This window comes from Schistocerca serialis, chromosome 2 (genome assembly GCF_023864345.2).
Source record: "Schistocerca serialis cubense isolate TAMUIC-IGC-003099 chromosome 2, iqSchSeri2.2, whole genome shotgun sequence".
Taxonomy (NCBI): Eukaryota; Metazoa; Arthropoda; class Insecta; order Orthoptera; family Acrididae; genus Schistocerca; species Schistocerca serialis.
This window is the reverse complement of record NC_064639.1, coordinates 1,151,316,418-1,151,328,521: the sequence shown is the minus strand read 5'-3', so window position 1 is coordinate 1,151,328,521 and position 12,104 is coordinate 1,151,316,418. Positions and strand designations below refer to the sequence as shown.

At 44.9% G+C, this 12,104-nt stretch overlaps 1 protein-coding gene across 1 annotated transcript in view; it reads right to left on the bottom strand.

Annotated features, from left to right (window-relative positions):
* Positions 1 to 3,876: 3,876 nt before the first annotated feature.
* The window catches only part of LOC126458610 (UDP-glucosyltransferase 2-like), an 86,206-nt gene continuing 77,978 nt past the window's right edge, over positions 3,877 to 12,104 (bottom strand). Inside the window, exon 7 of the mRNA XM_050095775.1 lies at positions 3,877 to 4,893. Coding sequence (XP_049951732.1) covers positions 4,608 to 4,893 — 286 coding nt within the window. The 3' untranslated portion in view covers positions 3,877 to 4,607. The remainder of the gene's footprint in view (positions 4,894 to 12,104) is intronic.

The following is a 12,104-nucleotide window of genomic DNA, read 5'->3' as shown; positions in this document are numbered from 1 at the left end:
AGTACGACATTATTTCAAATATTTAAGGTACAAGTGAGACTGTATCCCAAAAAATTGGTAGTCTACAAAGAAATGATGGCGGCCGTGACGTCATGTGATGGTGCAATTACACTTATCCAAGACGGCGTCAAACAGTGTGTTCACCACAAGGTCTGGACTTAGTACTCAGTACCACCACCAGAGAGCGCTGTCGTCCATTTCGTAACGTAACCCAAGATGGTGGGCGTAAATGGCGGGAAAACGACTCTGCCTGTGCTGAACATGAGTTTTTATTTTGGAGGCAGTGTCTCCACCATGAGATCTAGACTGCCAACTGAAAAATGTAAAGGAAGGGCAATTTTTATCTTAAACTATCTGAGTACCTGATTTTGCCCAGGTGTATACTTACTCCAGTCCTCTATTAATTTAGGTCCTCTTTCCCCAACATCTGTCCATCTCCTCCTCATCAACGTGTAGTCATTTCGTCCTCCCTACTCCTTCTGACCACCTCTTCAACCCCCCCCCTCCCTGCTCCCGTTCTCTGTTCATCTCCTGCCCATCTCTCTGTACATCTCCTCTTATCCCATCTCTGTCCAGATGCTCCGTTCCCCTCTCTGTCCTTCTGCTCCTCCACCCTCTGTCCATATGTTCCCTCTCCGATCTGTCCATCTCCTCCTCACACTGTAAGTCTATATCCCCCTCCCATCTATCCTCTCCTCACAACCTCTGTCTCCTTGACCTCCTTCTCCCCTCTCTCTGTCCTTTCGTCCTCGTCCCTTTCTATCCATTTCCCCTCTGCTCTCTCTGATGATCTCATCCTTCCCCCTCCCTAACTCCATCTCCCCCATTTACTCTCCACATCGTCATCCCCACACCAATAGGAGGTTGCTAGTTCTTAAGCCTAAAACGTTTCTTCCTAGATAATAAGTAATATATGTACCAGATTTGTTTGAAATCTATGCAGGAGTATTTTACAAGTATGCACATTTCAAATTTATTTCACACTCATTCAGCGTAACTCACACATATTTGTACACCACATTTCACCTTAATCTCTAGTGAATTTCTCGCTGCATTTTCGTTTCCAAGCAGCTCAATGTTTGTGACGTAATATCTCCTGAACTTTGTATGTCGTACAATGATATAATCTTGTAAGTACATTCACTGGCGTATGTTAGTACTGTTCGCGAAGTGGAGTTAGTAGTATCGAAATACGCCCGCCTCCGTAGCGTAGCGGGAGCGTTACCGCCTCCCACGCAGGGGGCTCAAGTTCGATTCCTGGCAGGGGACTGGATGTTGTGAGTCCTTGATCATCACTTTCATCATCATTGACACGCAAGTAGCCGATGTGGCGTCACCTAAAAAGAACCTGCAATACGGCGGCCGAACTACCCCGAATGGGGCCACCTGGTCAACAATGTCATACGATCATTTCCATTTCCAATGAATTAAAATGTCATGCCTGATGCGACAGCTTTTCTGCATGTAGAGCGTATATACAGTATTTCCTTTCATCATTTTGTAGAGGGGGTCCGGTGAGTTAAACTCTCGTAAGGTTCAAATGGTTCAAATGGTTCAAATGGCTCTGAGCACTATGGGACTTAACAGCTATGGTCATCAGTCCCCTAGAACTTAGAACTACTTAAACCTAACTAACCTTAGGACATCACACACATCCATGCCCGAGGCAGGATGCGAACCTGCGACCGCAGCAGTCGCGCGGTTCCGGACTGAGCGCCTAGAACCGCGAGACTACCGCGGCCGGCACCTCTCGTAAGGGTTTCAAATTATGTGTAAAATTGGTTGCAAATCACAAAGTGCGCGCGCATACTGAAAGGATATAGTTTGGCTATTTGCGCATCTTGAGCTTCGCCTCGTTTTCATCTGCACCCCCACTCGTTTGAGAGATAGGAGGCGCTTATCCTACAGTTTCGTTGAAATCGATCAAGTGGCTTAGGAAGACATATAGATAATACATAGATAGGTACACAGATAGACGTAAATATGAAACTTCCTGGCAGATAAAACTGTGTGCCCGACCGAGACTCGAACTCGGGACCTTTGCTTTTCTCGGGCAAGTGCCAAGCCAAAGCAGACAGATCAACATCAACTACTTGGAGGACCTGTTGCTTTTGTAGGGTGTAAGATAAATTTTTCTTGCACTACTACAGAGGTTGTGAGTGGTAATTCTTGGCTAACCATTGCTTCCTTCTGTTCCTCGTATACAATGAAAATGGTTTGTCTGTAGTTACTACACAACTTCCATAACTTTTGTTTGGAATTACACCAATAGAAAATGTACGATAACTGATAATATCTCTCTCATTATAGCTCTCAAGTCCTGCAAGTGCTGTATCTCCTCCTCGTACTACAGCAATGGTTAGCCAAGAATTACCACTCACAACCTCTGTAGTAGTGCAAGAAAAATTTATCTTACACCTTACAAAAGTAACAGGTCCTCCAAGTAGTTGATGTTGATCTGTCTGCTTTGGCTTCCGGTCTGGTGACCGCACCCAGTCTTCAGTTACACGCTGTAGCTACGCAAGGCGGGTGACCTTGAACGTGACTTAGTCGCTGAGCGAGGCAGCCGCAGGATCCGCTGGAAAAGCCTACTTCCGGCGCCGCCATTGCTCTAAACAGGATGGGTACTGTCGCCCGACCGGAAGGGCATTGGCTCTTATCAGTGCCCGTTTTCGCTTCTGAGGCCGCTGCAGGCTCATTCGACTCGTAGCAGCCGCACAGTACAGACAGCCATGCCTTAACGGAGGAGAAGATACAGAAGAACAAGACTGCCAGTTTACAAGAATGTAGACACGTTTGACATGAAGCCAAAGCAGACAGATCAACATCAACTACTTGGAGGACCTGTTACTTTTGTAGGGTGTAAGATAAATATTTCTTGCACTACTACAGAGGTTGTGAGTGGTAATTCTTGGCTAACCATTGCTGTAGTACGAGGAGGAGATACAGCACTTGCAGGACTTGAGAGCTATAATGAGAGAGATATTATCAGTTATCGTACATTTCTATTGGTGTAATTCCAAACAAAAGTTATGGTAGTTGTGTAGTAACTACAGACAAACCATTTTCACTGTATACGAGGAACAGAAGGAAGATTAATGCCGATGAGAGACTAAATGTATGCCCGCGAAAGGCAAAGGTCCCGAGTTCGAGTCTCGGTCGGGCACACAGTTTTAATCTGGCAGAAAGTTTCATATCAGCGCACACTCCGCTACAGAGTGAAAATCTCATTCTAGATGTAAATATTTTTATAATGTATATGGATGTCGAAATACTGCAATGGAGTCAATTAGACAAATAAAGTCTTGTATTGAATAAGATCCTGAAACTCATTGCGAATGCTAATTATCTCTTGCCTATTGTCAGGCTAGACAGTATAACATTTCCCTTTACGTTTTGGTCATTATCTGGTAATACATTTCCCTTTACGTTTTGGTCATTATCTGGTAATAACGCGGAAGAAGTAATTAAGGTTTTATTTCTGTTTTCCAAACTAAGATCTACTAGAGCAAGGGAGTTATAGGCAGAATACCTGTGGAAAACTGCAATTAATCTTTAAAATATTCTGAGGGATCAATTCTAATGGCAACCTGGCCTGTCGTTATTGTTGTTAATTTAATATTCACTGAAATCAAATGTGTTCGTATGGAAAGAGAGAGAGTTACAACAATACTTTTGTATTTGATTTCGGAAGTACAAATTCAAAATCATCAGATAATCATACAAAATACTGTAGCTTGTAAAAAATGAGTGAATATTGCAACAGTACTGATACATAGATTCATATATGCAGTAATATCTTTTAAAATGCTTCTATAAATACCTTTTTGTTTTTCAGGTATAATTTTTATTTGTTTGCAGTTTATTTTGCATTCGAAACTTTCAATACCTAAATTAGAAATTCGTTTATCCAGTACAATCCAGTTCTGCATAAAGGGTATAAGAAAAAGGATATTGACGAACATTGAAAGATTGTGGAAGATTCCTTAAGGAACAAATTGAGTATCAGAAGCCCATGTCAGGGGACGAGATCCACAGCGCTACAGGGCTTTGTCACACAAGGGCGAGTGCCGGTTGCAGGTCAACCATTTTACACTACAGGTTCGCCATGGCGTTTCGCCGTCTTTACAGCGTTATTACGTCAGCAGTGGATGCATTCGAAGCCGTCTGACGTAGCGTATGCGCTCAAGCAAGCTGCTAGAAGTCGAGTTTGCGGTCCGTCAATGTTCAGCGATGATAGAGGATGTTTCATGATACGGATCAATCTCTTTATGTGCCTGAATACACTCTCCACAGTGCTTTCGAAGTCTGTCGGTGTAGTTTTGTTACACCGAATTTACCATCACTGTGTGTGGAGGCGATGGACGAACACGGCTGGACACCACTTATAACCGCTGCCAGATTGCTATCAGGAGATGGTTGAGTTGCACTTTTGATACATATCAGCGTAACTTCGATAGTGTCGTTCCAATGGTGGAACGAGAATCATACCACTCCACAGAAATGGCGTCTCCACATCAAACCAACGTATCTGTGAGGATACGGCGATAAATGTTCGAGGCCCAAGTTCAGATAATTAGAACTGTCTGCACTGCATTTTCAGTGCATCACTGTTTCTTCTGCTTCCGTTTCTGTTTGTTGCCTTTGAAGAAGGAGACTGCCCGCCGCGTGACGAAGTAGACGAGGCAGAGTGTGAGGGCGACGACCGCCAGAACGAAAGCGACCACGTCGAGCAGCATCAGCTGCCACCAGTGCAGGTCGAGGGCGGCGCTGCGCAGGTGAGGGGCTCCCTTATGGCGGATCACGTACTCGATCCACCACACGGCCCGCTCCAGAGAGTCCGCCCTGTGCTCTCGGAACACGGCCGACAGTCGCTTCATGTTATCCTTGTACCTGCAGATAGATAACGGTGATTTTAACAAATTCACATATGTTGAGGTGACAAAATTAATGGCAATTATCGGACTCTGAAAGTACACTACTGGCCATGAAAATTGCTACACCACGAAGATGACGTGCTACAGCCGCGAAATTTAACCGACGGGAAAAAGATGCTGCGATATGCAAACGATTAGCTTTTCAGAGCATTCACACAAGGTTGGCGCCGGTGGCGGCACCTACAACGTGATGACACGACGAAAATTTCCAACCGATTGCTCATACACAAACAGCAGTTTACCGGCGTTGCCTGGTGAAACGTTGTTGTGATGCCTCGTGCAAGTAGGAGAAATGCGTACCATCACGTTTCCGACTTTGATAAAGGTGGGATTGTAGACTATCGCCATTGCGGTTCATCGTATCTTGACATTGCTGCTCGCGTTGGTTGAGATCCAATGCCTGTTAGCAGAATATGGAACCGGTGGGTTCAGGAGGGTAATACGGAACGCCCTGCCGGATCCCAACGGCCTCGTATCAATAGCAGTCGAGACGACAGGCATCTTATCCGCAAGGCCGTAACGGATCGTGCAGCCACGCCTCGATCCCTGAGTCAACAGATGGGGACGATTGCAAGACAACAACCATCTGCACAAACAGTTCGACGACGTTTGCAGCAGCATGGACTATCAGCTCGGAGACCATGGCTGCGGTTACCCTTGACGCTGCATCACAGAGAGGAGCGTCTCCGATGGTGTACTCAAAGACGAACCTGGGTGCACGGATGGCAAAACGTCATTCTTTCGGATGAATCCAGGTTCTGTTTACAGTATCACGGAGGTTGCATCCGTGTTTGGCGACATCGCGGTGAACGCACATTGGAAGCGTGTATTCGTAATCGCCGTACTGCCGTATCACCCGGCGTGATGGTATGGGGTGCCATTGGTTACACGTGTCGGCCACTTCTTGTTTGCATTGACGGCACTTTGAACAGTGGATGTTACACTTCAGATGTGTTACGACCCGTGACTCTACCCGTAATTCGATCCCTGCGAAACCGTACATTTCAGCAGGATAATGCACCACCGCATGTTGCAGATCCTGTACGGGCCTTTCTGGATACAGAAAATATTCGACTGCTGCCCTGGCCAGCACATTCTCCAGATCTGCCACCAACTGAAAACGTCTGGTCAATGGTGGTCGAACAACTGGCTCGTCACAATACGCCAGTCACTACTCTTGATGAACTATAATATCGTGTTGAAGCTGCTCGGGCAGCTGTACCTGTACACGCCATCCAAGCTCTGTTTGACTCAATGCACAGGCGTATCAAGGTCAGAGGTGGTTGTCCTGCGTACCGATTTCTCAGGACCTATGCACCGAAACTGCGTGAAAATGTAATCACATGTCAGTTCTAGTTTAATATATTTGTCCAATGAATACCCGTTTATCATCTGCATTTCTTCTTGGTGTAGCAAGTACCAGTAGTGTAAACAAAATGGTACTTGGTGCTAGACTCATGGCATATTCCATTTCCGAAATGGAGTAAAATTAGTGAAATAACCACAGAAATCAGTGTGGGACTTACGACGGACGTATGTGTTAGGACAGTGCTGAGAAATATGGCCTTAATACGCTATGGCAGCAGACGACCAACGCGAGTGCCTTTGCTAAGGACACGACATAGCCTGCAGGGCCCCTCACCTAGGCTTGGCACCATATCGGTTGGATCCCAGACAGCTGGATAATCGTAGCGTGGTAAATTGAGAAGAGCTGATGGTAGCATTTGTGTGTGGCGCAGTACCCACAAAGCCATGGACCCAAGTTGTCAAGTTGTCAACAAGGCCCTGTGCAAGCTGATGGCGTCTCCATAAAGGAGTGGGCTCTGTTTACATGGAATGGATTGGGTCCTCTTGTCCACCTGCACCGATCGATGTCAGGGAATGTTTGAGTTCGGCTACTCTGAGATCATTTGCAGTTCCCAAACAACAGTAGTTGTTCTCAATGGAGAGACGTCTACAGACGTTAAAGTAACCTCTGGCGTGCCACTAGGGAGTGTTATGGGACCATTGCTTTTCACAATATATATAAATGACCTAGTAGATAGTGTCGGAAGTTACATGCGGCTTTTCGCGGATGATGCTGTAGTATACAGAGAAGATGCAGCATTAGAAAATTGCAGCGAAATGCAGGAACATCTGCAGCGGATAGGCACTTGGTGCAGTGAGTGGCAACTGACCCTGAACATAGACAAATGTAATGTATTGCGAATACATAGAAAGAAGGATCCTTTATTGTATGATTATATGATAGCGGAACAAACACTGGTAGCAGTTACTTCTGTAAAATATCTGGGAGTATGCGTACAGAACGATTTGAAGTGGAATGATCATATAAAATTAATTGTTGGTAAGGCGGGTGCCAGGTTGAGATTCATTGGGAGAGTCCTTAGAAAATGTAATCCATCAACGAAGGATGTGGTTTACAAAGCACTCGTTCGACCTATACTTGAGTATTGCTCATCAGTATGGGATCCGTACCAGGTCGGGTTGACAGAGGAGATAGAGAAGATCCAAAGAAGAGCAGCGCGTTTCGTCACAGGGTTATTTGGTAAGCGTGATAGCATTACGGAAATGTTTAGCAAACTCAAGTGGCAGACTGTGCAAGAGAGGTGCACTACATCGCGGTGTAGCTTGCTGTCTAGGTTTCGAGAGGGTGCGTTTCTGGATGAGGTATCAAATATGTTGCTTCCCCCTACTTATACCTCCCGAGGAGGTCACGAATGTAAAATTAGATAGATTAGAGCGCGCACGGAGGCTTTCCGGCAGTTGTTCTTCCCGCGAACCATACGCGACTCGAACAGGAAAGGGAGGTAGTGACAGTGGCACGTAAAATGCCCTCCGCCACACACCGTTGGGTGGCTTGCGGAGTATAAATGTAGATGTAGATGTAGTATTTTTATGGATGACGCTGCCCTGTGTCACCGGGCCACAACTGTTTCTCAATTGATTTGACGATTATTCTGCACAGCTTGAACGAATTATTTGGATATCCACGTAGCTCTACATGAATGCCATCGACGTAATCGACAGGTCATTTCGTGCACAACATAGTGCACCAGCAATACTTGCGCAATTATGGACGGCTATAGCAGCAGCATGGCTTAATATTTCTGCAGGGGAGTTCCTGCGACTTGCTGAGTCCATTCCACGTTGAGTTACTGCATTAGAACGGGCAAACGGAACTCAGACTCGATATCAAGAGACATTCCATGGCATTTGTCACCTCAGTCTACTAGCTGAAACGGACTTCGGTATTGTCACCCTGTATATTGCCTGTTAAGAAGCTATACAGGGTGCTAACGTTACCGCTGGATATATTTCGTAAACCACATCAAATACTGAAGAACCGATTCCACAGACCGAACGTGAGGAGAGGGGCTAGTGTAATTGGAGTGGTACTCAAACGTCAACTTTAGGTTACAATATTTCCGGATGTAATTAACATTTTACAATGCAACAAACGGCACTGATTACGTATATGTTTATATGTTCAGATGTGCTAACAAAACTAACGCGGTTCCATTTAAAAAAACGTAGGTTTGTGTTAAAAAACATACTTCCGTTTATTTTTGTATGGTTTGTATTAAACAGTTATACTAGCCCCTCTCCTCACGTTCGGTCTGTGGAATCGGTTCGTCAGTATTTGATGTGTTTTACGAAATATATCCAGCGGTAAGGTTAGGTGACTCACCCTGTATACACCTTATGAGAATGCACATTATCAAGAAAGTGTCTTACTACCGGAAGGAAGCAAACACAAAAAAGAAGAAAACAATCCTGTATAAAATGCCTTCCTATCAAATGTACATGAGAAGTTTGGACAGTACGAATTGTAAGACTATAAACTGACTTGTTGTGATAAATGTGAAACAATAAGAGCTGTAAATATATTTTTTCCACCGTGCACCAAGTCTAGGCATTACAATGTTCGCAGGAGAGCTTCTGTGAAGTTTGGAAGGTAGGAGACGAGGTACTGGCAGAAGTAAAGCTGTGAGGACGAGGCGTGAGTCGTACTTGGGTAGCTCAGTGGATAGAGCACTTGCCCGCGAAAGGCAAAGGTCCCGAGTTCGAGTCTCGGTCCGGCACATAGTTGCAATCTACCATTAAGTCTCAACTCCAGCTCATTGACCAAAGAGGTGATACGGAACAAAAATGATCTAATAATGTCCGAAATGCGTAGTTTCCATGCTAGAGGCCATTTATTCAGTCATACTCTGCGTTCTGACACGCGCTGTACCATGCAGCCAACGCATGGTTTCCTCCTAGAGGTTGGTATTGTTCCTCACGTGTCATGCCTTAGCGCCCTCTCCTGCCACAGTAATTCGTAATGTTGTTTCCCATGTACTTCTGTTGCTGACTCACGTTGTAGTGGATGTGATATAGCGTTGTACACAATGGTTCCGTATTCGAACCGAGAACTTGGCGACATGGTATTTACTTACAGAAAGGCAAACGGCAGCGGGCGGTGGGCTTCAAGGTTGCATCATGAGAGCTGTCCCCGACCACAACAACCACAGCATTCAATGTTTGCAACAGCGTTTCGCAGTTTGTCTGATACAGGGTCGTTTCAGCAAGCAGGAAATCATCATGGACCTACCGAAATGTTCGGACAACGCGCTTGGAGGGAAATGTGGTTTACACTGTGGAAGGCCTCCGCCGCGTCAGTACCAGGCAAATGGCCCGCCATTACATGGTACGCCAGACGATCGTGTTTAACATTCTGCATGACAGTTGTTACTACTTTTATCACTTAAAGCGTGTGCAGGGCTTGCTAAAGAGAGACGTTCTACATCAGTAGCAGTTTTCTCACGGGTTTCTTCACCAGGCAACCACGATTCCAGGATTTGTGTCATTCATCCTACTCACAGATGTGGCCACTTGTGCGCGGAGTGGTATCGTACACTTTCATAACAGTGATTTGTGGGATAGTATGCAGAACCCCCATGGTCTGCAGACACCGAACCATCGGCGTCGGTGCAGCCGGAATGTGTGGTCCGGCATAATTGGTGGCCGTATTTTGGGGCCAGCCTTACTTCTACGTCTACATCTACATCTACATGGATACTCCGTAAATCACATTTAAGTGCCTGGCAGAGGGTTCATCGAACACCTTCACAATTCTCTCTTATCCCAGTCTCGTATAGCACGCGGAAAGAATGAACACCTATATCTTTCCGTACGAGCTTTGATTTCCCTTATTTTGTCTTGGTGATCATTTCTCCCGATGTTAGTCGGTGTCAACAAAATATTTTCGGATTCGGAGAAGAAAGTTGGTGATTGGAATTTCGTGAGAAGATTCCGTCGCAACGAAAAACGCCTTTCTTTTAATGCTGTCTATCCCAAATCCTGTATCATTTCTGTGTCATTCTCCCCCATATTTCGCGATAATACAAAACGTGCTGCCTTTCTTTGAACTTTTTCGATGTACTTCGTCAGTTCTATCTGGTAAGGATCCCACACCGCGCAGCAGTATTCTAAAAGATCACGGACAAGCATAGTGTAGGCAGTCTCCTTAGTAGGTCTGTTACATTTTCTAAGTGTACTGCCGATAAAACGCGGTCTTTGGTTAGCCTTACATTTTGTATGTGATCCTTCCAATTTAAGATGTTCGTAATCGTAATACCTAGGTATTTAGTTGAATTTAAGGCTTTTAGACTAGACTGATTTATCGTGTAACCGAAGTTTAACGAGTTGCTTTTAGCACTGATGTGGATGACCTCATACTTTTCGTTATTTAAGATGAACTGCCACTTTTCGTACCATTCCGATATTTCTTCTAAATCGTTTCGCAGTTTTTTTCATCTTCTGATGACTTTATTAGTCGATAAACGACAGCGTCATCTGGAAACAACCGAAAACGGCTGTTCAGATTGTCTCCCAAATCGTTTATACAGATAAGGAAAAGCAAAGGGCCTATAACACTACCTTGGGGAACGCCAGAAATCACTTCTGTTTTACTCGATGACTTTCCATCAGTTACTACGAACTGTGACCTCTCTGTCAGTTAATCACACATCCAGTCACATAATTGAGACGATATTCCATAAGCACGCATTTTCACTACGAGCCGCTTGTGTGGTACAGTGTCAAAAGCCTTCCGGGAATCCAGAAATACGGAATCCATCTGAAATCCCTTGTCAATAGCACGCAGCTCTTCATGTGAATAAAGAGCTAATGCTGTTTCACAAGAACGGTATTTTATAAACCCCTGTTGACTGTGTGTCAATAGACCGTTTTCTTCGAGGTAATTCATTATGTTCGAACACATATGTTTCAAACTCCTTCTGCATAACGACGTTAACGATATTGGCCTGTAATTTCGTAGATTACTCCTACTACCTTTCTTGAATATTGGTGTGACCTGTGCCAACTTTCCAGTCTTTGGGTACGGATCTTTCGTCGAGCGCCTAACAAGCCGGAACTATCGGCGTTTCTTGCACGTGACTTTGCCTCCCGCACTGGAAGAAGTGCCATTGATGATTCGAAGGAATATGTGGCTGTTACTTGATGGCACTCCAGCCCACTTTGCCTTAACTTCGCATCCCAATCGTGTCTGCCGTGGTAGATGGATAGGACGAGGGCTCGTTCACCGGATCTCAACCTGTGCGATTTCTGGATAGGGGACCACCTCAGAATTATCGTGTATGCAGGGCCAATTCCAGATGTGGAGACACTGGAGTAGCGTATTCGTCCTGCCTTTGACACTGTTCGTCTGCAGCCTGGCCAACGTGAACGTGTGAGACAGAAAATACTACGGAGCGTATACTATGTGGATCTGGCGATAGCAGCTTAGTTCTGTCGAAAGTAGTAATCCAGTGTACATACATGTGATGAAGACAATAAAAAATTCATATCAGAAACTTTCTTTATATTGAATTAATTGATTTCTCTCCAGTCGACAGTGTCGGTTATTTACAATTGTTGTACTTCTTCTCACGCCGATCAGCTGAAGTATCTCTTCTGTTACCCATGGTTTTATCGCAGTTACCTTCTTTGTACCCACGTTTTTCTTTCCAACTTTTGTATTTGGTCATTATAGGATCGTTCACTCCTCTTCAACTAAATTGTCTACCAAGCTGTTCATCATCGCAGTATCTATAGCCTCAGAGAACTTAATCCATACTTCATTTATTAGTACTTGCGTATCCAACTTCTTTGCACACTGAT